The 27,375-nt window shown below is 41.0% G+C and overlaps 1 protein-coding gene across 1 annotated transcript in view; it reads right to left on the reverse strand.

The window, feature by feature from the left end:
• Positions 1-27,375, reverse strand: part of LRIG1 (leucine rich repeats and immunoglobulin like domains 1) — a gene marked incomplete in the record, with an annotated part of 404,144 nt that overhangs the window by 181,446 nt on the left and 195,323 nt on the right. Inside the window, 2 exon segments of the mRNA XM_044077960.1 lie at positions 4,209-4,352; positions 8,225-8,362. Coding sequence (XP_043933895.1) covers positions 4,209-4,352; positions 8,225-8,362 — 282 coding nt within the window.

The following is a 27,375-nucleotide window of genomic DNA, read 5'->3' on the forward strand; positions in this document are numbered from 1 at the left end:
GGTTGATACTAGGCTATGAACTGCCTCATACAGTGTTGATCCTCACTGGATTCTCTACATCCTCCCAAGTACTGCTGTTCACCTTGGCCTTTGGGCCAGCAACCTTGCTGGAGTGTAGTGGCACAGATTCCCCTTGCTTCCAACTAAATTTTGCCTATGTGGCTCTGGGCTATATCCAAACCATGGTCAATGCCAACTTCTTTGCATTCCAAATCAATTGCATTGTGTAGGGCAGAAATCATACCTCTGCAGCTGAAAGAGTCTATCCTTTCTTCTGCATCCTTGAAATGCTCTTACATTCTGATCCATACAGCAGTGAACTTCTGAACAGACGTACAAGGGCTACAATATAAAGTACTCAGACTACCTTGACAGTTGTGGTAGTCCTGCAAGGCAACCTATAATGCTGGAAGAAGATGGGCTCTATTGTCCTCGCTTCCACCTGCTACATAATTTAGGAGATCTCTCCAAATTATGACTCATCAGGTGGTGACAACGACAAGTCTTATTATCAAACTCTTCTGTTGGTAGATTTCTCTTTCTTCCAGGTGTCTTGTCTTCCTGAGTTGCTTTGCTAGTCCTGGCGATTACTATTAGTCTGATATTCTCATTGCTCTTTTCCTGGTAGATGCAATCTCCAGGCCCTGTGGCACCATTAACTAAAATTTCAAATGGGAGCCTGAGGGGAGCCAATCAGATCTCATACTGGACAAAGTTATCTACAATTGAAGAGGTGGTAGTTTGTATCACTATAATTTGGCCTGTTCTGCCCACAAACATTGATAATAGTGACCTCTGAATTACTGCTGTATACACTACCAATGCTAGAATGATGGCCATCTGTCCTAAAAATATAGCTACAGTAGTACTACAAGAAAAATTGAGCAGTGGATGGTAATATCTGTGAGAAGAAAGCACTGGAGGTGAGCCAGTTACTGTGAAGTTGCATGAATCAGAGCTAGTTATTCTGGCATCAGCTGCACTGATGTCAATGATACTAGTACTGGACAAATTGTAGAAGTCATAACAGATGTCTTAATCGGCAGTTTTATGTGCACCTTAACCAAGCATACAAACTGATGGTAGGTACTCTCACATAAGCTGGACCACAGCACATAATAATGAGGCCTACTGTATGATGTCAGTTTTACTATTGCTGGTATAGCAGACAAATGACAGTGTATAGCCAATGAAGGCTCGTGATGAATACACTAATTAGCATCCTGGTGCTGGCAAAAAAAAAAAATTGCTATAAAAGCCTGGAACTTGTGCAGACCCATGTTATCCCCAAAACCTGGGAAGTAGAGAGATCCTACAAGAGCACACATTTCAACTGTTAAAAGCTGCAGCCATTTAAAGCCAGATCCAGCACTAGGCTACCTAAGCAGTTGCCTAGGGCCTGTTGGCTTGGGGGGGCCCGCTGGGAGCTGCCACAAATTTAATTGTTAAATAAAACATTTAAATTTTTTATGAACATGCATTTTTAAGGACACACACTGTGCAGGCATCATATGTCTTGCACGACACACGAAACCAGAGAGCAGAAAACACAAGATTTAAACAGATGGGGCTTTGGACATGACTGCTACTTGTTTTCTGCAGATGGGGCTTTCATCGTGATATGACTGATGCTGCTTTCCCACAGATGGGGCTTTCAATTTTATGAAACGGAAGTGTGAACTAAGTGCTGCTGTCCAACATACATTGGAGAAGCTGCTGCTTGCAGCAAGCATTCCAGGTATTTAGACAGAGGTGTGTGTGTGTATAGAATGCCCTATTCAGGAGTGGCAGGTTAATTGATTAGATTGCTTAGACTCAAACCCTGTACCTTGCCTACAGCAGACAACAGCCTTAATCCTCCACACCAACTACCAAACTGCTTAGTTGATTGAGATGTGCTGAAATAGGTAATTTTGTTTTTTATCGATTCACACATTTTTTTCACTGCTAAATGGAAAAAATCTACAAGGGAGCATTTTCAAGGACTGCAAGCTTCAGTGCATTTTCAAAGAATACGAGTTTCAAGGAAACAGCAGTTACTGTTGCTCATGCCAAGTCTGTTTTCAATGTACAACTGTTTTTGTTTAGAAAATGTCTGTCAGTGTTCTTGCTATATAATTTCAAAGCAATGTTAGTAGCACAACATGTAGCATATTTGCCTTTGGTACAAAAGGAATGGGTTCTACTCCCACATAATGTAGATGGACTGTTGATACTGCACTTTAAGTGGGCGGGGTGGAGGAATGTTGTACTCCTGAGTGTGTTGTCCTTTGGATGAGATGTTAAATTGTGGCCCCATCTGTCTGCATTAATGGTAGGTGATGTGAGATCTTTTACAATCACTTTAGCTATCAAAAAGAGTAGGGGAAAGTTCTCCAATGCCCTGGGCAAATTTCCCCTAGTAGTATAAATACCACCAAGATTCTCCCCTGAAAAGAATGCCTGGTGGGATTACGTGGTCAACAAAAGATATTTAAATTAAAAAATTTTAATTAAATTCTCATCTCTGCCTTCATTTGAAACGTAAAGAAGAAAATGGTATGCACGCTGACAGTTTTGAGTAGTGTTCATGGTAATGAGGATGGCAAGTAATAGGACACCAGAATGGCTGCGGGGTGGGGGGAAGGTTGGTCCATTCCCATTTGTCTATGATCTGGCTCTGTACTTAGTTGTAATCAATGTAGGGAACTGGGGAGATCTCTGAAATAGAGGTGAGGAAAAGACTGTTGGTCCGTCTTCAGTGAAACAGACTCCTGCAGTGGAGAGAAGTACAAATAAGGCAGAAAATGTAAACATTGCAGTGGAGAAAAGTACAAATAAGGCAGAAAATGTAAACATTGCAGTGGAGAAAAGTACAAATAAGGCAGAAAATGTAAACATATCTTTCTCTTAGTCGGAGGACTGTCTACCTTTTAGAAACTTTGTGAGCAGAGTCTCTGCACTTAGGAGAGTTATTCCACTTTTGTCATCATTTTGCTTTAGGTTGTTTTTTTTTTTTTTTTTTTTTTTTTGGAGGGAGGGCGATCTACAGCACATCTGATTATAGAGAATTTATACCTGGGTTTTTCATATCAATAACTGGAAACTATGTTAAGTCCAGAATCAGAATTTAGAGCATACTTGACTTTTTGGAGGCCTCAAACATCTTAGTCATTAAAAAAGTAAATTAAATGGATAATACTTTTTGCATTGCTTCTTGGCAGCATCATTAAAACAAACATACAGAACAGAGGGCTGCATTATGACCCAACTTTAAGAAATATAAGCACCGTGTGTGCAGGTGAACAGAAGAGATCTGCCCACCAGAGAAAATAGTATTAGAGATGCTTGGCATGTTTAAAAAATGCCCAAGTCCAAAGGAGGGGAAAATTCAAAATTTGTAATTAAAACTTGAGTAGGAAGGTAAGCAATAATAAAAGATCACTTATAACTTCAAACAGCACACAAATGACCAGAATGCAACTGAAAAACTCATGCTTACGATGTGAAACCATTTACTATTCTGCTCATGTCTTCATGGTGGGAATGAAGTGGAGATGAATGTGGAAGAAATGTGCATTGTGGGAAGGTAAAAGTGCTCAGCAGTATTTCAGGAGCCTCAGTCCTCCACTTGTGTGTCCAATTGTATTTTTTATTAAATAAAATTTTAAAACTGTATTTTTTTTTTATTAAAATAAAATTTTAAAACATCTTTCATAAAACACCTGTGACACGCTGAGCGAGCAAAGGAGTCAAGAAATGTGTTAACACAAAACTATATACAGTAATCAAGGGTGACACCAAAATAAACTTCTGAAAATAGTACTTCCCGAGTTTTCACACGTTGCAGATGCATAAAAATAATACTACTATACACATTGCTGCTATCCATAGAACACATTATAGTGCACCAAGCAACATCATCAGAAATGGTAAAAAACAATTCCTGATGTATCACTTCTACCTACTCCTAACCGAGTTTAAATTCATGACAATAAAAAAAGAGCTAACAGACTACAGGATAACTAGTGCAACCAGATTCCACATTTAAACAGCCAAGACAAAATGTTAAAAATGATCAATACTGACACTACACAGAAGCTCACATTTGCTTGCCAAAACTGTTTCGATAATGCAACATGTTTTAATTCTTCTTCCAAATACAACTGACTATGTATGTGACATCAGGGCCCCACAGTTCCTGCAAAAGTATGGAGAGCACTACTTACAGTTGTGTTAGCCTGGGCAAGGTGAATGCTTTGACAGGAAGGTGGGCAATTCGATTTTTGCTCAGACGAAGCACTTGCAGAGATCTAGCAAGGCTATTGAAAGCACCATGCTCCAAAATACTAATTTTGTTACTGCCCAGATACCTGCAAATTGTTGAAAAAAAGTTAGTTACCTGTATTATTTTGGTGTTTTACTAATATCTACAAGCTTATACAAGATCTCTTTTGGACAGACAGGAGCTGATCAAAGCAAACACTTAACTTTGACTGTAATAGAAATTCATGCAGACTTCAGAAACAAAAGTCTTTGTGATTAATGTAGACATAAAATCTAACACATTGCAAAGAAAAGCAATGTAAAGAAATGAATCTATGCCTCATCAGCTTACTGTTACCTGAAGCATCAGCTTACTGTTACCTGAAGCAATCCTTTCCATTAAGAGTTCTTAATTAAACCACCAAACATTACCACTTACATTTTGATGTTTGTATATTACTATACCTCTGTTATACCATGTACGTCATACATTTATCTTACGTCTCAGTTACTCAGAAATGAATGCAATGAGGAAGACAGTGGTGACCTCAACAGCATTTCCTTTCATAATGTGCATAAAGACCTACAGCAGTCATCACCTTTACAGTCTACTTTAAATCAGGCATCCTAAGGGCTACAGGACACCAGTAAGAAATGAAAAAGGGGAAAACAAAAAAGTTGGGTGATATGCTGTCTATATTAATACATGTGAAGGTCTGGAAGCACTTTTCAGAACAATGAAATGCATCCCAACAAAGATTACTCTAAGGAATGCAATGTGTGCGTGTTGAAAGCTTTCAAAAATCATTTACATTCCCGTGCAAAATCTGGTACATAATTTACAGAAGTTTCATCATTGCTGTTTGTCTTTTCGGCTTTTCCCGGTTAGGGGTCGCCACAGCAGAACTCCGGTCCGCTAATGACTGGCAGTAGATTTTTATGGTGCCGAGTTGCCAGCCCAAGCCCAACCTTCAGCAAAGGCACGCCCATTCATGCATGTCTTTTGGAGGCCACTCGACCATGGGAAGGACATGCAGACTCCACACAGAAGGCACTCCAGCTGAGAATCGAACAGGAGAACCTCTTGCTGTGAGGCAGCAATGCTACCACTGTACCACTGCGGCACAGACGTTTCATCATTAGTACAGTTAATTCCATTAACAATGTACACATGTATAATGGAGACATATAAGAACTATTAGGAAAGGCACCGTGCATGTTCAATTTTTGTTTTATACCTACAATACCATCTATTCATTTTTTGAGCTAAAAAGGTCCTCTCTCATCAGACCTGAGGAGCCAAAAAAACCCTTTTCCCTTTCCTCAGACTGGAGAGAATAAAAAAGATCCTCTTATTTCCTTATAAAAGTAGCAATATGCTTGCTACAAATACAGTTTATGATACACATGGAGCACTTCATCAACTCCACAAAGCTTTCAAGCAGATGCCCTTCTTCAGTGTGATATACACACTGAAGATGGGCATCTGCCTGAAAGCTTTGTTGCGTTGATTTACTTGTGAATAAACTACTGAATACACTCAACATATCCAGCTCTTGGAGTTTTTGTGTACTGACTGGGGTAAAAGTATGTGGCAGGAGTGGATCAAATTCAGCCACAAGTATTAGGAGCCGACGGTGATACTCTTATTAGATACCAACTCCAGTGCTGACAACATGAAGGAAAACATTTTCCATTCCATTTAGGAAATAAATCATACTGCATTATTTTCAAATGCAAACAGTGTATACCTGAAAAGACAAGAAGCGTCACTGCAGCTCAAATTTTCTCAATACACAAAAAATATCAATTTCTTTGGTATCGCTGCAAAATGCCAAATACTCCAGCAAGAATATAGGATATTAAGTGGCAGTTAAGGTTAAATGCATTAGTGTTTACTGGAATAAACAAACATATCTATAAGTAGCCCTCTGAAATTATCAGCAGCAAAGTTATAACCATGATTAATTCAGTTGTACATTCTGTGGTCTATACAGACACACAGTTTACTGAATTCAGATGTGAAACAATTTTTGAAATAGAATCTGATGTAGATTATATTATCTTTTATTCAGTTTTATAAACAATTTTTTGTAAGGATGGTAAATCTTAACTTTTGTTGCATTTTATGTGCTTTGGTTTCCTCTCACATTCCAAAAAAATGCAGTAGATGGACTGGACACTCTAAACTGGCCAGATTTGATTGTGCGTGCAAGAACCGCTGCAAGGCTAGCCACTTAGCAGTGTGAACTTAGGCTATAGAGGATTGTCACTGTTAAAGTGACATCCTCACCCCATGTGCAAAAATGGGGAAAAGGGGTTGTGGACAGATGGATAGATATACCCACGTTTTTTATCACTTGAAATATACTGTGAGGTTTGTTTGGTGTATACATGTCATGAGATGAATTTTGTTACTTAAAAGACAAGTGGTAATTATGTTCTAGTTCTGATGAAGTCTACATAAGTTAAATGGACGCAAAAGCTAAACCATAAAATAACAGTTCTGTTTTGTGAAAGGCTTGGGGCAGTCGTATGTCATCTGATGATGTGTGATCACTGCAAAATGTTCAATACCACTGTCACCCCCACTCCCCCCGGTCTGATTTAACAGGACACTGGAAGGTTCCTAGTCCTGGAGTGTCAAGGTTATGGTCACAGTTTTTTCAGCTCACAATATGGTTCCCCAATTACAGTCTATTTAATTAATTTTTTTTACTGACACTGTGCCAACTGCAATCCTAATCATGTACAATGCTACTTCTGACTGGTAACTTACCAAAATAATGGTCACAGAGACTATGTCTTCACCAATTCCTAACTACTTTCAGAGCACTGAATGACTGAAAACGAAGGGTCTGACACAAGACTTACTGTATGGCATCAATTATATTGCAAGTATTTCTGCTTTGACAAGTCTTTACATATGATTTTTAGCTACAGTTTGTGATCAGAAAATTACTAATCCCACAACTCTTTATAATAAATGGCCTACTGTACATGCCCAAATGCTCTTCAATAGCTTAAGTTAGATGCCTAATAAAGCACGCATTCATCTCTTATACCAATTAATTCTGGAATTTTGCAGATTTACCATAAAACATTACAATCATTTCCGAATTCAAAACTTCAAGAATTAAGTAACACCATGCCTGACCAGACTTTTGCTGTATCACATCTCAAAACTGTTAAGGGGAAATTCTAAGAAAAGTGTGCTTGCAAACTGTATTTAGATAGACCAAAAAAAGGCATTGATAGGTACAGATACACACACACACACACACACACACACACACACACACACACACACACACACACACACACACACACACACACACACACACACAGTATGTGTGCGCATGTGTGTGTGTGTGTGTGTGTGTGTGTGTGCACATGCGTGCGTGTATTTATAGCATCTAATCAAAATGTTCTGGGAGGCGGGAGTAAACCAGAGCACCAGGAGAAAACCTATGAGGATAAAGAGTGAATAAGTGAGTGCCACAAACACAGGGACAAGTTTCAGACGTGAACTCTGGACTTTGGCACTGACAGACAAATTCACCATGTTGCCTTAAAATTTATTGTAAATTTTCACAAAGTAGACTGTGCAAATTAATCAAGTTTCCTCCACAGTGTAACTTGAGGTCTTAAGGCATCTTGTCTACATGAAACAGCACTTGAAGAAATGGGAAAAGCAGCTACTTGCACTAGCACACTGCCAACATTTTAGCAAGGTTCATCTGTTTAGTATATGAAAAAAAGTTTAAGTAGATGTTGTTCTGCAGTGTTTCACTCATGTTAAACCACAACATGCAATAAATACACTAACTGAAGCAATTTCATTTTGCCACATTTAATTTGACACAACAGGTCTAGTAAAACCGAAGTACAAGCTCAAACATTTTCCAAAAACGAGACATACATTTCTTAATATGGTATGATAAAGAAGTGATAAGACTTTCAACAAAGAAACACTTACAACTCTTTAATGCGTAGTCCAGGTGGAAAATAAGTGCTTCTTACTTCTGTGAGATCATTTGAATTCAGATCTAGAACTTGTAAGGAAGTGTACAGTTTCAGCAAGCTTCCATTAATGCTTTGGATCTGGTTATGATGCCTGAAACAAAAATAGGCATAGTTCATAATCCTGCTACTATACAAAGGTTACAGCTGTTAAATTACCATGCTGCAAACACAACAGATTACAAGTACTGCCACATATTCCTACAGGGAAACAAGTCTACAGTGGTCTGGTAAATGACAAAGTTATTCTCTTGAGGGGGCCAAGTTAAAGTTGCAGATCAAGAAACAGCATGTATCGGAACACCAAGTTAGGAGAAAAACTGTTCTCAGTTGCTCGGACGGTTACATTTTACACTATATGGCAGAAAAAGAAGTTACATACTCACCATAATGCTCCATCTGAGTAGTTGCACTTCATTTTTCTGCGACCTGTGGGTATTCGGATCCATATCGGATCCGAGCCGGCAACTTTTCAAGCATCTGCTCTGAGCTCCAAGTTCCTCCCCCTTACCCATAACTCATCACCATTTCCTACCTTCCCTCAGATCGAGTTTGCCACTACTCAACCAATCAGCAACTCAACTTACAATAAACCACGAGAAGGTTTGGGGGAAGAAGGGTGGGAAGGTTGCAGAAAAATGAAGTGTAACTACTCAGATGGAGCGTTATGGTGAGTACATAACTTCTTCATCTGAAGTAGTTAACTTCATTTTATCTGCAACCTGTGGGACAAAGTCCCCAGCTACTTAAACTGCTGGGAGGCCCTCATGGAAGGATATTCCTGAGCACCACAGAGCCGAAAGATGCTCTCCCTCTGGAGATCAAATACAACTTATAATAAGAAATGAAGGTATATGACCTTGCCCAAGTTGCTGCAGCACAAATGTCATCCAATGAAACTCTAGACCAAAAGGCAGCAGAAGTCGCCATAGATCTGGTAGAATGAGCCTTAATAGGACCAGGAGAGGGCAAGACCTTTGTCTTTGTAAATTTGCAAAATACATTGTGTAATCCATCTAGCTAAGGAAACCGTGGAGATGGCTTTACCCAGAAAGACCTTCTACATAGCCCACCTCATCACGAAGGGTTTCACATCTAGATCAAGAGAGGTAATCGTGCCCCTTTATTCATCCCTCATCAGGCCCATCATAGAATACAATGCCCCTTTTGGGATGTACCTTACCCGACACCTGCAGCAATTAGAAAGACCCCAAAAGTATCTCACCAAGAGGATCAAGGGTCTCAAACAGATGCCATATGCTGCTTGGTTAAAAAAACTCCAGCTCTACTCAGTTGCATACCGCCTACTTCGAGGCAATCTATGCCTGACATACAAAGCTATGTCAAATCCAGAATTAATGGACATGCTCCACCTCAGTAAATCTAAATCCCTTAGAGCCACATGCTCGAGGGACTTGAACCTCAGCACAGAATTAAATAGAACTTGCTGGAGGGACAGGTTCATAACCCAGAGGCTCCCTTCGCTCTGGAATAGAATTCCAGTTCATGTGAGGCAGAGCACCTCACTGAATCTCAAGAAGAATCTCGATAAGTGGATGGGGGATCGTAGGTTTGTCCCAGGGATTACTCCCGTGTCACTACTAGACAGAGGCACAGTAAACTAAACCTTAAAAAGGGCACAGTATACTCAAATCAAGGGGTGGCGTAAGCCATACAGAATCGGGCTAGGCTTATAATTGCCCCCGGGCAGATAGCCTAGTATGAACCTATGAACCAGAAAGGGTTTAGAAAAAGACACAAATAGCTGGTCAGACTTACGGAAGGGCTTTGTTCTATGTAAATAAAAACTAAGTTGTCTATGAACATCTAGCAAATGCAGTTTATATTTACCCTTGTTCTGAAAGTTTGGAAAGAAAACAGGCAGGTTAAATGTTTGATTAATGTTTAATTCAGAAGCAACTTTTGGTAAGAAAGAAGGGTTTGTGAGGAGAGAAACCCTGTCCTTATGGAAGATTAAGTAAGGGGGCACGGCAGACAAAGCCTGAATCTCAGAAACCCTCCTAGCCAACGTAATGGCCACTAGGATAAGAACTTAAAATCTACTGATGCTGCAGGTTCAAAGGGGGAGCAACTAAAGCCTGGAAAACCAAGCCTGGAAAACCAAGGTAAGGTCCCAAGCAGGAACACAGTCCTTAACAGGAGGATGCAAAAGAAAGGTGCCTTTAAGGAAAACCTTACACAGTCTAGAAGATACCAGGGCATTCATGTTTTCGCTGACGTGGAAATTCGAAATAGCTGCCAGTTGCACTTTCACAGTGGAAGAACGAGCCCCTTGCTGAAAAAATACTGGCCAAGAAATCCAACACTGCAGGAACAGGGGCTGTAAAAGGATCCAGGTTTCTCTGAAAAGCCCAAATAGAGAATAGTTTCCATTTACTGCAGTAAATCTTCCTAGTGGAAGCGTTGTGAGATGCCACCAGAATAGCTTTAACTGAAGATGAAAGACCGGGAGTCATGGCAACCAAGGGAACTGGAGCAACCAAGCAGTCAGCTTGAGGCTATCCAGGTTAGGCGGACAAGTGCCTGAGGGATGAGAAATGAGATCCGGGCAGGGATCCAGAACCCAAGAAGGAGCTAGAACATGAGACCATAGGAAGGGGAACCACACCTGACGAGGCCAGAACGGCGCAATGAGGATCACTCTGCACCCCAGTCGACAAGCTTTCTGAAGAAACTTCGGAATGAGTGGCAATGGGGGATAAGCATAAAGCAACCCGGGAGGCCAAGCATGGACTAGAGCATCTCTGGGGGGGAACCCCTAGTGAGGGAATCAGGGCGAAGTCGTCACACTTCATGTTGGAAGGAGATGCAAAGAGATCGCAGCAAGGCTGACCCCAGGCAAGAAAAATCTCCTCAGTTATCGCCTGCTTCAGAGACCACTCGTATGACATTAGAATAGCCCAACTCAATCTATCCACTAAAAAGTTGGAGCGTCCTGGGATGTGCATTGCAATCAGAAACTGACTAGTGGAGATTGCCCACTCCCACACTCTCATGGCCTCGCAACACAGAGGGTTAGATCTGGTTCCTCCCTGTTTGTTGATGTACCAGACAACTGACATGTTGTCTGACTGAATTACAATAGTCCCTGGAGGATGAACAGTGTGGAAGGCTTGCAATGCTAAAAGCACTGCTCTCATCTCCAGAACACTGATGTGCAATCTGGTCTCAATCTGGGACCACATGCCTTGGACCGTCCTCCCCAGATAATGCCCCCCCCACCTGAGCTAGGAGGTGTCCATGGTCACTGTGGCTTGGGCTATGGGTGATACAAATGGGTGTCCCGCTGCGATCTCCGGGGATTGGAGCCACCAGAGGAGTGACATCCTGCAGGCTTTGCTGATCTGAATTGGATGTTCCATGGGGAGATCTAGCCAAGACCACTGTACGGCTAGAGTCCACTGAAGAACCTGCATGTGAAAATGCGCACAGGGGAGGATCAAGACTGCTGCAGCCATAGAGCCCAGGGCTCTGAGAACGTCGATGGCCTTGAGTAACCTGGGGCCAAGAACTATGGATATATGGATATGGTACACTCTGGACCCTGTCTGGAGTTAGAAAGACTTTCAGTCGAAGGGTGTCCAGACATGCCCCGATGAAGTCCAAGACCTGCACTGGGTCCAAAAGGGACTTGGAAACATTGATAGTGATCCCTAGCCGGTCTGCAAGATGAAGGAAGGAGTCTCTGGCTTGGCAAAGAAGACACTTGGTGGAAGCAGCGAGGAGCCAATTGTCTAGGTAACGGAATAACTGAATTCCCTGAAGCCTCAGGTGAGCAGCTACGACTGCCATTACCTTGGTAAACACCCTGGGGGCTGTAGTGAGACCGAAGGGTAGGGCTCTGAACTGGAAATGATTGGCTCCCCGCCGGAAGTGAAGAAATCTCCTGGAGCTTCTTCAAATCTTGATATGGTAGTAAGCATCCTGGAGGTCTATCGAGCACATCCAGTTGCATTCTCGAATATAAGGTAGAATGGACTGCAGGGTGACCATCCGGAATTTCTGTTTGGTGACAGCCAGGTTTAAGGTTGCCAGGTCCAAAATGGGCCTGAGGTCCCCCATCTTTTTTGGCACTAAAAGGAACCTAGAGTAAATGCCTGATCCGGACTTATTGGGGGGACCGGTTCGATGACTCATTTGAGAAGCAGCTTGGAAATCTCTAGCGCTGCCTTCTCCCTTTGAGTGGGTGGGACCTCTGGGAGATGCTTTGGTTGGACGGGAGGGGCAACAAACGGGATAGTGTAGCCTCTGGATATTATTATTTGAAGCACCCAACGATCTTCAGTTATGGACTCCAAGCCGTTGGGTGCAAAGATAATCTTCCCCCGACTGCCTCCAGAGTAGGACAGTCGGGCAACCCCTCAGGGCTGCTGCGTGAGCCTGTCCAAGAAGGGCTCCCTAGACCCAAAGTTCCTTGGACCCCCACTGCCTCTGGGACAGCGTCTGTCATGTCACCCTCTGCCTCTAGGGGACGAGTTGTCCTGAGAGTCCCGGGAAAACTGATTTCCAGAACTGCATCTTCTTTTGCCCTCTCTGATTCCTAGAAAAGGACCTTTGAGTACTAGAGAAGCGGATTCCGACGGCAGACAAAGTCTTCTAGTCTTTTTCTCTCTGGACAAGGGTGTCACGTACAGTCTTCCCAAAGAGAGAAGAACCATCGAAAGGAGCATATGTGAAAGACGCTCTGAAGGGGTCTGCAAATTGACACAATCTGAGCCAAGCATGTTGCCTCATAGCCATGCCGGTCCCAGCTGCCCTAGCCGCTCCTTCCGTAGCATGGGAAAGGAGGTGCATAAACATGTTTGATACGGACTTCAGAGTTGACATTTTCACGGAGAACAGATGCTTGTCCTCATGCAACAAAGACTCTGGGGGTGACTTAGCTAACTCCGTGACTAGGTCTCGTTGCAGTCGTATAACGTGTGCCAAATAGTTCAGCACTCGGATGGAAAATGTCACTGAAGTATACACCCGCTTCCCAAATCGATCTACCATCCTGGACTCCTTGTCCGGAGGGTGGACCAAGGAACTTTCCTGAGCCAGTTCCCTCTTGGTGGGCTGCTGCAACCACCATAGCATCAACAGGGGATCCTTTATACCAGACCTGTCTGTCCGAGGGTGGAGAGAGGATCTTGTCCGGACGTTTGGGTATCGGCTCTGTGGTGTCAGGCTCCTTCCATGCCGTGTGGTGATAAGACCCACCAAGAGATCCGCTGGCAGGGACACCCAGGACGTAGATGGGCCCGTGCCAAAAGCCGCCAGGAACACCGATTCATCTGTAGAGGGTTTTGGCACTGACCAACCTCCCGTCTGGCAGAGGATCTCCATGATGACTCCAAAGGAGACATTCTCGGGAGGTGACCTGGGGGAACCTTCTCCTTCATCTAAATGAGTGTCTTCTGTCAAGGACTCGGGGGAGTCCACGTGCCTCCTTTTACATGTGTGCTTACAAGGACCCTCTTCAGTGGGACTCTCTGAAGAGGGCTCGTGAGCCACGGGGGTTCCTCCAGGGGAACTGCCTGGGGGTCCTCTAGCACGGGCTGTCCCTGGGACAAGATGAAGGGAGTCGTAACCGAATCCAAGGGAGTCTGGGCGGAATCCAAGGAAATAGGCTGGGGTCTCAATCCTTGGGAAAGAACTCTCTCCACCATGTCAAACGCCGATGGAGAGTGCACCTCCTTAGCACCCAACAAGGAATCTCTCCCCGGGTCCGCCGTGAGGATCGGGGCCGAGGCTAGGTTAGCCAGAGCTCCGAAGGAATGGCTCGGATCCAACAAAGTCGGAGCCGAAGACACCTCCATCCCCGGCCCTGAGAGACGCTCGAATCCAAACTGGTTGGATCCGAGGAACTCAAGGTAATCACTGGAGTCGAGGTTGGAGGAACCATCGGCACCGAATCCCCAGCTTCGAAGATCCTCGGATCCATAAACCCTGAAACCGCAGGCCGGATCGGGTAAGGAGAAATAGGATGAAAGAAGGGCATGGAAGTCCCCCCTCCAAAGGGAGAGGGGGCCTGGCAAGACTTCCATCTGGATTTGGGTCCGAATAAATCTCATCATCATCCTGTCCATATCCAATCAGAGAGACTCCAAGTCGAGCGTAAGGAAACGACCAACTCGGATCTAGCTGGACGCTGCGAAGATCTGGATGAAGGCCTTGGTTCCGAAGGCTCCGTCAGTTCCGGGGAGAATCTAGGGGAGTGGAGCCGAGGAGACACAGGTCTTGACACCTTGGAACGTGGGCTAGGGAAGGACTCCTGATCTGGAGACCATTTACAGGGCCTATCCCCCGTCTGCTCTCCATCTCTGTCCTTTTTCCTTTCTCTTCCTTTTGCATCCCCTTCAACAGGTCTACTGGGAGGATGAGTCCCTGCCTGAGGGAGAGGTTGGGCAAAAGCTGTGGAATCCTAGGCCGAGGAAGACGAGTCCAGCGTGGAAGCAGGGAGAAGGCCTTTAGTCACCAGTTTTGCCTTCCTCTCCTTTAAGGTCCTAGGATTAAAACCGGCACACACACTGCACTGGGTAGACAAATGTGGAAGGCCTAGGCAAACACACAGTGTGTGACCATATGCCGGTGAAAGCTTATGGCCACACACTGTGCATTTCTTAAATGTAGGTTTAGGCTGATCAGCCATTCTACACACACACCCACACACACACACACACACACACACACACACACACACACACACACACACACACACACCTACTAAACTCCAATACACTAAAACCACGCACACCTAAGGGAAAGGGCGGGCGTACACTAAACTAGTTCACTAACTAAACTTTTTCTGACGAACAAGCGTTTGGGGGAGGAAAAGGGAACCAAGACAAACTCTCACTTTACACAAGAAAAGATTTTTTCAAAAAGCACTTACTACAACTCTAATTGCTCAGAGCTATGGAGACCACGATGCTGATGCATGAAGCGGCAAACGAGATCTGAGGGATAGTAGGAGATGGTGATGGGTTATCGGTAAAAGGAGGAGCTTGGAGCTCGGAGCAGATGCTTGAAAAGTTGCCGGCTTGGATCCGATATGGATCTGAATACCCACAGGTTGCAGATAAAATGAAGTTAACTACTTCAGATCTGAGATTTAAAAAATATGTAACATCTATCTCAACTCAAAAGTGGTTTATGACCTCTGATGTTACATATGCTAAAATATTTTTAACTAGGTGTTGTACTACTGTGTTTTACTCATGTTCAACCATAGCATGTAATAAATACACTAACTAGAGCAATTTGTTTTGCCACATTTATTTGACACAACATGTCTGGTAAAACTGGAGTACAGGCTCAGACATTTTCAAATGCCATCACTTTATACAGCAGTTGATAACCATCTAGTCACTACCATATCATATCAGTACTGACTAGAAAATAGAAAGACACACATTTTAATTACTTGTACTATACTGGAACTATCAGTTTTACAGTATCAGAAGTGGAGGGGTGGATGTACTTTTCAGCTTGAGCTGCTTCAAGGCTCTGACCAAGCAATCTTAATACCTGTGAATGCAAAATCTGCTGCAAAAGCTATCTGAAATAAGATTATGTAACAGTCTAAGACCCTTCATTTTCCTACAGAATATTCACTTGTATGAACTTTATATTTGTTTCTTATGAAACGGTGAAATGTTAAACTAGACCGTGAAAATCCATTTGTTTCTGGTTCTTCCTCAAGTATGCGCAGGAAGAGAGGAAACCCCATAACACACACTCAATTATTTAGAGCTGGAAAAGACAGTCTGAACAGCAGAGCAATTCTAATACCTCACAGGAAAGAAACTGTACCATCTCTGCAACCTTAGCAAAAAAATCCAAGAAATTTAAAAGAACATATGCAGCTGGTCTCATCTAGTAGTGCCAGACAGCATAAATGGGTCATGCTATGGATGGGGAAACTGATCAAACCAAATCATCTTTATAGTATTTGAAAACATAAACCCCGTGTATCAAAATAGTTAAAAATAAAGCAGTCAGTACAGTTCCAATCAGTGCAATAAATAAACTCCAAGTTCCACAATTATAGCCTAATGGAATAGCTACACTTTAAGGGACCCCCTAAAACTGACCAAAGCAGAGCATTCCTGTTGATGGGTGAAACATCCAGCTCCATACGAAAAGTGCCTAAAAAGGCATTCTACTAGAAGTCTTTTCTAAGCACTATGAAATCCACCAGGAGCCCCTTATTAGCCAAGTAAAGCTGGATGTTCTCCGAAAGCTCTTTAAGCTTGCTCTAGTGGTGCAGAGAAACTGAGCATCAACTATGGCTCAGGCAACCAGAGTCTGATTAGCAGTTCAAGCATTTGACACAGGCAGAGGAGGATGGAGGAAGGTAGCATATGTACCACTGGCACAAATGCAGTGGCCAGGATTTCCTTGGTAGTAACCAGAGTAACCACCACATCATGCAGCACTGCTATCTACACCATACCCGACTCATGGTTGGTTGAATCCATGGGCTAGGGCTTAAAGAAAAACTCAAATACACTTCTAATGGCTGCCTTAAAGGTGGCCCCATGTTGACATTTGCCCCTTTGATAAGTTAAAAAAAAAAAGAAAAAAAAATGAGCGGATTGTCAGACTGTTGAGACAAACCGTCAGATAAAAGGCTCTTTGAGAATGCCAGGGCCAGATGAATACTGAAGTTGCAGGCACCACTGCTAAGCACGCAGAACAAGAGTAAAATAAGTGGTTACCTGTTAACCCAACCACCCAGTTTTGTGCCTGCTGAAACCACATCAAGCTTGGTGTCATGATGTCCAAAGTACAGGGTACTCGGTGATAAAGATGGGATGAAATTACAGCCAGAAAAGGCTTTCTGAGGACTCTGGTGCTTCAGCCTGGTAATAGTTATAAGATAAAAATATGATGGTTTTACAATTACTATCAAGTAAGCTCTTAAGTGACATCTTACTTCTCAACAGTATACAATACCATGCACCCTCCAGACAAGCTCTAAGCTATTCCCATCAACTGGAAGGTGTGAAGCAATGAAGGACCCCCAAGGTTCTTCAAGACCACTGTCTCCCAATGTGACAATCTAAATATTAGTCAATATATTTTCATCTGCTGTAGGATGTCTCAGAGTGTCCTCAACAGAGCAAAGACCTGACTTAGATGCGAAAGGAAAGGAGAGGTATAGTTAAGCATTAGCAGCATAACAGTAATTTAAACCTCTCATCCTAATAGCATTTCACAATGGAAATATATATACACTGAAAAGCAATGTGACCAAGAAAAAGGCCCGTGGAATCCGACAATGTATATATACCTCAAACCAGAATTAACAGCCTAGGCAATTCTGAAACATAAGAAGTCAACTGAGGACTGCACCAAACAGGACACGGTGAGATCTCATGCAGTCAATCAAAACCTCAGTGTACTTACAGCACAAATAAACAAAGAGCAATAAAGCCAATCTTGGATGATACTAATACAACGATCTAGAATGCAGATCATAATTTCTCACCACCAGAAGATCATTCATCATACTAACAAAGGCACACTCATACCAAAACAGCTCCTGAGCTGGGATGGGTGTAGATGCAAAATGTCATGGGATGGTAAGTAGGATTCACGGGAGATATACGCAAGACTCTCTTGACACCCTTGCTAAGGAATAGAAGGTTAGAGATAATCCAATAGTTATCCATATGGCGACAATCCATAGATGGCTTTTTAAGGATGAGTGTAAAAATGGTTTCCAACTACAATGAAATGGATTCCCATCCACAGTTAAAACGTGCACACACACACACACACACACACACACACACACACACACACACACAGGAAAATCACTTGGTCAAGAATTGTAAAACAGGCTAAGCGCTTACTTCAGTGGCCCACGGACCAACAAAAGCAATGAGGATTAACAGCGGAAATACAAATGCATGATTTATTCAGTATAATCAAATTATCTAATGCCAGACTACTGGTTTAGGTTCAAAACCACTGCAGTGCCTATAATCTGAGATGAATAAATTAAGCATTCCATGTCACAAATCCAAGCTTTAAGTGCATTAAAACACCAATAAGTGTAGTGTTAGTAAACTTCATGACCTCAGGAAACTTTAAAGCTAGTATTGGATGTGGGTAAATTATTACTCACTCTGTGATCTTCTTGGCATAAGAAAAATATCCTCTCTTGGATTACAGTTATAAAAATTGCCCACACCCACAGAACAGTCTTGAAACCTCTTGCTCAATTTGCATTCAACATACCTGGTTAATATAACACATTACAACCTCTTTCTGTAAATATCACAGTTCTTAGCAAGGACTTTTGTATCCTTGCCAATACTACCTTCTTTAGCTGATTATGCAAGATTATTTTACCTGATTAAACATTAGATCTTAAATGCAAATTATTTCTTCTTTAAATGAAAAGGCTGTATTCCTCTTCTGTTAGAACCTAATTTTCATTATTGCATCTTAAAGCATTCTCATCTTTGGATCACTTTGGGTTTACCACTGAACCTCTAAGCTTACTCTCCATCACAGACAACTGCATTATTACTCATTTCCAGTTCTGCCTCAAGCAAATTTTCCTTGTTGTTCTGGTAAATACAGAAAACTCAGTGCACTGTATACATTTCTTTTCTTGGTATACACTTCATAATTAAGACATACTTCTGCAGTCTCGACAGTGTTTTCTGCAGTCATATACTGACTGGTACAATGACTTATTGACTTACTATCCTTTGTTGACTGAGTTAATCCCACTAGGCTAGTAGCCTCTTTTCAAGAGAAACTCAAGGTGGTATTTATAGCACTAGAGGAAATTTGGCCAAGAAATTGGGGAACTTCAACCTGCTCTTTTCAATAGGTGCTGAGGGATTTTTTTAATAGAACCCACAGCATTCTGCACAAAATGCGTGTGCACTACCTGTTATGCCACTGACACTGACTTAATACAACAGTTTGAAAATCTGCTGCAATGAACACGTTTTCATAAATACATTTATGCCATAGCTCTGTATCTGAACTCACATCCCCTGGCATTCTGTAAGAGCTCTGGGTTCAAGCAGCTGGTTTACATTACTGCAGAAACAGTGCACCTATACCCTTCTGAATGCATCTACTTGCAATGAGACATGTTCACATCAAAATACTTCAGTACAAGCACTTCAGTTACTAACTGTAAGCATTTCAAAGTTATTTCATTACTCTACAGTCTGCATTATCCACATTATGCTGCATTTTTTTTTCTACTGGCACATTAACATTGAACAGGAGGGTTGGGGTTTGGTATAGGCAAATGAGATACAAGGTTTCATTATCACCAAGGACAATTAACTAGGCTTAAAATGACCAACAAGGGCAATTAGCCCAGTACTTACCTTACCTATGAACAGGTTTGGTATATACTTCAAAAGATACTACTTTAATCAATAAATCTTTTGATAACTTATTTATCCTCAGGTAGAGGCATATGTACTACTGCTCAGAGGACAAGACTGTAGCATGTGGCTGCCTAGCAGACCACCTCCATATATTTCTTTAAACTATCTTTATTTTCATGGTTATGTTGCTTTTATCTCTCGTTTTCTTTGTTAACTTACTTTGTTGTTGTGTCTTTCGGCTTTTCCCGGTTAAGGGTCGCCACAGCGGAACTCCGGTCCGCTAATAATTGGCAGTTGATTTTTACGTGCTGAGTTGCCAGCCCTGACACACAACCTTCAACAAAGGTACGCCCATTCACGCATGTCTCCATGCAGAAGACGCTCTAGCTGAGAATCGAACCGGACCGTGTCTTACTGTGAGGCGACAACGCTACCGCAGCACCACCACCGCGGTATGGCTAGTAATTAATCATTTGTCTCCATCATTCGTTCATCTTTTGAGAGTACTTTTACAACTGTAAACCCTCCTGTTGCGTTCATGGTAGTGCAGTCATTGATGGCTATTGGACACCATCTAACCTCTTTTATGGAACCGTTGCCATTAATGGCTGCAGAACTCCTTAGATGGCCTTTCTCCATGATTACTTCATGACTGCCGGGTTACTGATTTGATACAAGTGTGGATGGATGATGGACATCTTGGTTGCCTTGTCTATCCAAGTTGCTTACACTGATCAGAACTGCTGAAGAGAGGTTTACTCTCACAGCCTGTTTTGGAATCTATTCTTTAGTGCTGACATGATTTTGGAAGATGTGTACTGTTTGCAGACCATTCTTTAGGATTTCTTCCGGTGTGCACTCAAGTGATAACCGGACAGAACATTTTTTCCACTGGCAAGATTTGATTTCTCCTTGGTTCCCAATAATCCATGGGGCTTGCCTCTAGAGGCTCAACTGCTTCACAAATTTGTGGAGGTTTGTTCTTAGTTAATTTTTCCACCGCAAAAAACTGTAATGAAATTTCACTGGCCTATCCTTTGAGGCTCTTCTGCACGTCTCCATCATAACTTCAACTTCAAAAAGCTCTGCCTCCCCCATTCCTTCACTCTGACTGCTGTCTTGCTAATGCTAAGGAGGGGAAATCAGTCCTTTTAACTACCTTATCATCTGAAGATGTGGAACCACCAAATGCCATCGATTTATTTACTGCATGGGCAAACTTATCACACTCAATCTTTATATATATTTGAATATGCAACTGTGACATCTCTGATAGTGAACTTGTTTATTTGCTTTTAACTTATTCTGATATATTTATAGACTGCATTAATCTGCATTTGATTTCATTAGTTTCTTTCTACTGCTTTGCAAATGTACTGTCATGTTTATGAAAAATTTAATAAATCTGAAACTGATCTTGAAATACTTTATCAGTGCCTGGTTTCAAACCTTCAGAGGTTAAGGCATACATAACCTACATATCTCACTCCTGCAACTCCAATTTCAAGCTTTCATTTTTATTCAAATTGAGGTTATCCTGTCTTGGCCTTTTCAATAACTCTGTGTCAAATCATACGCTTCTCTTTTCTGCCACCATACCAGTATGTTACAGATTACGGTAACTCCATCAAGTGCCTTGATATCTGTAAAGCAGCTCTCAAACACTTCAGGTTTAGATGACATACATACCACATCAAATCTGCACATTTTCACAGGCAAAGTAAAAGCACACAACTTGGTCTAGCTTTATCTTATAGACAAATAAATTCCTGCTTATAACCCAATACAATATGGCTGATTAGTGGCTTGAGAAATGGAAAAGCTGGGAAGGAAAGTGTGGGAGTGAAAGGTTTAAACCATCCTTGGGGTAGGGAGATGATGGCCCTAGCTGGCGGACTATACCTCTACAACTTACCTGCATAAACCTGGGAGAATGTGGGTTTGGTAATCCCAAGCCAGTGACAACGGCCCTTATGGTGGTTTTGTGGCAGCCTGCCCACACTGGACGGAGAGTACAGGAAACTCCCCCTGATAATGTGGGTGCTCACATCTGAAACCAAAGGACAGGGTTACAGACATACCTCGAAACTACACTTGTGACTGCCTGTGTTCCAGACGCACCATCAATTTCTTTTGCCCAGTGGTGGCAGTGATGGGCAGTGGCTTGTCTGCCACACATGGGGCCACAAAAAAGGATACAGAAAAAAATACTCAGCTTGGAAGCTTCCTCATCATGCCTTATTTACACGATCTGTAGTAAGTACAGTAAGTTTTTAAAGACTAACAGTGTTTTAAAGTTTATGCACCACGTTTGCAGCTGGCCATTTGCTCTGGTTTGGATGGCATATGCTCTCCACCACCTCACACTGTGGACACAGAGCCAGTTCTATCTCCTCCCAGCAATAATCCCATTACTATCACACTGACAACTTTTAACATTGTGAAAAATACAGTCCTAGTTCATAGACATTAGAATTTATTTGCTTTAATTTACTAACTACATAACCCAGATCTTGTGGCACCTACACAAGATCGAACCTACCTGATTATGACAAGTCTGTGGCTGTCACACCTCACTCTTAACACCAACAACACTGACAAAACAGGTGTTTTAGCATTAAGTGCTTTGCAATAGCTGTCAAGTAAATCAAGTAACATTTTGTTGGGAGTAATCAGGAACTATAAGTAGGAGGATGACTGAATTTTTGTGACAAGTTACTATTAAAGAAATCTGTCAAAAGAGAATTTGTGAAAAATAAATTTGTCTGGCAATGCTATCTGTAGATCTATCAGATATGTAGTGACAATCCACATGTGCATCTTACAGCGCAGGAAGATACAGGAGTGCTGAAAAACTAGTTCTATGACATATCCAGCCGCTACAGCAGTAGATTACAACTCGTGATAGACTTTTAGATGGTCTGCTTAAATGGAGATGGAACTTTGTGTGCTATTTCCTTGTAATAACTAACCGTGAATAATGAAATTACTTTAAATATGTTGCCAAATTTCTACCACCAAAGTAAAATTTGCCAGCAGATGACCTAATACATGGAAGATACCCCATCTCCAAATGACAAATCTGCAGGAACATAACAGACTTATTCACTCTAATGACTATAAAACAAACAGAGGCCAACTATATAGGTAAAACTGTCTTCTTATACATACTGCCTCTACTTTTATGTTCCACTTGGGGGCTTTTAAATGGCAAGCCAGCAATGTGACCAGGTCTGAGCTTAAGACTCCTATTATACTATGCACTGCAGTGCTACTGACTATCCACCTGCCCTTTTCCAACACAAACTGCCTTAATGGCATGATGGCGTCTTCCCACTGGAGTAGCCTAGTACAAATCAACATGCACTCGGGAAGACTATAAAATGCTCTTCATTAGATGGGATTGCTTTTCAAGTATCCGAATGCACTCACTTTCACAGTTGAGTTTTACATCCATTAACTCCTGTTTTGGCTACTTTTTTATTAACTAATTTTCAGTTAGTGTTTAAATAATTATAACTGATTCAGAATAAATCAATTCAGAATGATGAACATACGTGTCTGGATGTGACATTTAGAATGGCTGCCATCATACAATGAATATAAAAAGTGTACACACCCCTGTTAAAATGCCAAGTTTTTGCGATATAAAAAAAATGAGAAAACAATAAATCATTTTAAAACTTTTCCCACCTTTAATGTAACCCTATAACCTGTACAATTCAATTGAAAAACAAACAAATCTGTTAGGGGAAAAATATAAAACGTACAATAAGCTGGTTGCATAAGTGTGCACACCTTTAAACTAATACTTTATTGAAGCACCCCCCCCCAAAAAAAAAAAAGATTAAAAAGAAAAGAAATTAAACTGCTACTAATTATCACATGCAAGTATTTTATAACAATTTCACTAAGTCAATGCAGTGTTCTCTGTCCTATACCTGTCTGTTAGCCTTCAGAGTGATCCGATAAAGGGTATATTCTCATAGCGCATTGTAGTTAATGGAAAAGCATGTACACCCTTTCCTTTAGATACATATGAGAACATTAAGATTTTATTTCTACAAGTAAGTGCTAACTGTTGTGCTGCTCACATATTTACTACTGATGGGACCCTCTAAGAAAGCATCCTTCGAATTTTCATAATTCAAAGAGCAACTTCCATCAGGTCTTAGGGTAGTAGTCCTCTGTGAGTAAAACTGGCAGGGATAATTTTCAACAAATGGTAGTTTCTTTGATGGCAGTTTTAAGGCAGGACAGAAACCTTAGCTAAACTTAAGATATCACATTAAACAAGGGACGGAATGCCAGAGAAACAGGCATTAGAACTGCACTATTAAGCACCAACAGTGAAATTATTCTATGTCATATAATGAGACAGGAAGGATGAAGCAGCATCCCGCCATAAATGTTGATTATCTGGCTACTCTAAAGTGTTTGAATAATACAAACACGTAGTCTATGTCCTGGCTTAAACTTTATACACTAATATTTTTTTTTTTTACTTAAATGATTTATATTTTTTTCATTTACAGTATCTGAATGAAAAATAACAGTGAATCATGGAGAGGCAACTGAAAATTAATAGCTGTAGAGAGTTGTATTGATGCAGACAGCGAAGTTTGCAGTTTGAATGGTCTACCTGTCTTGCGCAATAACAACTGTAAAGAAAATGCAGTCTAGGACTTGACACCAGGTCACTGACAGAAAAGGCTGATTAGTCACTTTCATCAACAGATTTACTGATTAGCTTGAAGTCAGCTCTCACTCACTAGAAAGCAATATCAAACAGAATAAATTAGCACTAATTAAAATGTGAACACGCATAACCTACTGAATTGGATTATCTTCTTAACACATTCTGTCTTTGACAGTTTTTTTATTTGTATTTATTAATTTCAAAATTGCTTAGTTTTCAGTAGCAGTAGTGGTAACAAATGAACAGTGCTGAATCATTACATAATAACTATAGGTGGATATATATATATATATATATATATATATATATATATATATATATATAGAACTATATCTATATGTGTGTGTTTAATAACTTAACAATGGGTATGAATAGTGCATACGTACTCTGCCAGTCATTGTCTCTACTGTTATATGGACTAATAAACAAAGCCATCCCTCCTGGGAGACACCATGAATTCTTCTCTAGATCACAGTACAAAGTGAGTCTGGCACCCCAATTCTCAAACATGAGGTGCACCTTATGACTTTTACAGTACTTATGGTGAAATAATGTTGCTTTTAAAAGAACAGTTCAGGAGCATGGATGATGTAGAAAACTGGCGCCCTGGGATGCACCACGAATCTTACCTAGCCCACAGTATGAAACGAGTTTTGATACAGCCGATTCTTAAACATGAGGTACGCCTTAGTATTTTTACTGTACTTCTGATAGAATAATGTTGCCTTTAAAGGGTCAGCTCTGGAGCATTTTACAGTTATCTGCTCCCTGCTACAATGCAACAAAAACCTTAACTCGCCTTCTAGGAAGCATATATCCACAAAAACTGAATAACTTGAGACATCTGATGCTACAAAGACCTTATGTATAGGAGTAGGGGATTTCAAAAGTACTCGCGCATGATGTGACTCAAGCATCCAATGGCACTGGCTACCTATAACAGAAGATGGCCTTAGATTGCTCTGACCTTCCCCTCCACATTCCCTGTAAAAGTTAGAGACAGGCAGCGTCAATACGTGCTTATCTACTACTGTGCAAACACAAGCTAAGTGTTTTAACACCTAGGTTTCTTTTACTCCACCACTACTTTCACTGACATCAAGCACTTAATGAATGTCAGCCCATAGGTGCTACAGATTTAACCCAAATAATCCAGATTCAACTGTCACAGACCGATAGAAAAGGATAGGGCAAGAATCTCATTACTGTTAATCACACCAGGACCAAATACTATAGGCTTCCAGTGCAAGGGCTCACCTAAATGCAAGAAGCAAACAAGCATCAATGTATTTCAGTGCACAAAACCAGTATGGGACCCTGAGCACTAAGTTTTAGGATATGAACCATCTTGCCTGCCAAGCAAAACCTGCCCCAAAATAAATATGGCAGTTATAGTTAAATGTGGTATCCAAGGGAAAATATGTCTTTAATCCTAAACAGCATTCCGTATGATCACTTATCTAGCATACCTATCTGGACAGCAAGTACCAAACAAAACTGAGATGCAACTCAAATAAAAATAAAGCCAGATTTTATTTTCTATTTCATTTATAAACAGATTATCGCATTATGGCAAGTTACGTAAAACATTTTGAATTATAAAAGGCAAATTTATTCTGAGACCTTCAACTGAAATTTCACGTCAAGCTTAAAGAACAAGGTTTCCTGAAATATCTGAAGACACCATAGTAGTACTGTCACAACTATTACAACGTTTGCACATTTTCTGATGCTCAAAATGGGACACTTTATTCTTACAGAAATAAGAGATTTTTGTAAGAAAAGGCAAATCCAAAATTAAAGCCAATGATTGGATTTCACTTTATTACAAGATAAATGCTTACTGTTGTAGAATTTCAGTTATTTCTTGCTGCTGTAGAATTCTGCATATTGTTTTGTATCATATTAAGGTGTTTTATACATACAATAAAATTAGGCAAAAATCAAGAGGAAAGCTAGACAATATTTCATGTCCCAACATACACTTGCCATTTTTCACATTTTGGGACACAACTGTCAAAAAGGGTCTTTGTCATGTAAAGATCAGGGAGACTTGTTAACACTACCTACTCAAGATGTAGAATCTTTCTGGCAACAGCACACACTGAATATAATTATCTATCTAGTGTAACAGAATTACATGGAAAAATCAAGTTTGGTAAATATGAGTGCAGTTGAAAGATGGCATAACTTTCTGCTCTTGTAATTGAACATAAAGGGTGTATTCACTCTTAGCCAGCTTACAGTGCTGATTGAAAATATAGAATTAAAAAAAACTGTCATAAAATGAAGTTCTAGCTAAGGCTATGGTGAACAGAAAACTTACAATGCAAAACTATACTGAAATTGTACAGATCTGACTGATATCTGTGAAGATTTTCCAGCTGAGAACAATTTCCAGAAGATTAAAATTTACTTACACTTCAGTATTTTAAATGTATTCACTTTTTAAGCAGGTAAGTGAGAAGGTCCATCTCTGACCCTATCGGAATGGCAAGGTAAATGGCTACCCTAAGCACTTAATTTAAACAAAACTAAATACAGTCAGCCAGCAATGTTTTATGAAGTCGAAGGAAAACAGAATATCCACAGAAAACCCTCGTGGACATGGAGAGAACAAGCACGGAGATAATTTTGCTAACAATGCATGAACTGAATGACAAAAAAAACTGCTGCGTCTCAAGTGACGCAATAGCTGCCATTTCTATTTTAGTTGCACACCTTTCAATTGCCCTTGATTTTTTTTTTTTTTTTTTTATGGCAGGAATCAGAACTACAGATATTCTTCAAAAAATTATCTTAATTGTCTTCTTTTGCCAAACAAGTGACTAGCATCAATATTCAAAGTGTCCCTGATTATGATACTCCACTCCTGATTCTTAGGTTAGGAGGTTATAAGCTACATTGGAACTATGCTGTCAAATCCAGAGAATTTCCCTGTGAAAGACAAAAGTTAAACCTTTTGAGATACTGAATGAAAAGCTGGTGTGCTACACTGCCATTCAACTGACAGCCTTCAAAACAACTTGCATG

Source organism: Protopterus annectens, chromosome 7.part0 (assembly GCF_019279795.1).
Source record: "Protopterus annectens isolate FY-2018-M chromosome 7.part0, PAN1.0, whole genome shotgun sequence".
Classification (NCBI taxonomy): domain Eukaryota; kingdom Metazoa; phylum Chordata; order Ceratodontiformes; family Protopteridae; genus Protopterus; species Protopterus annectens.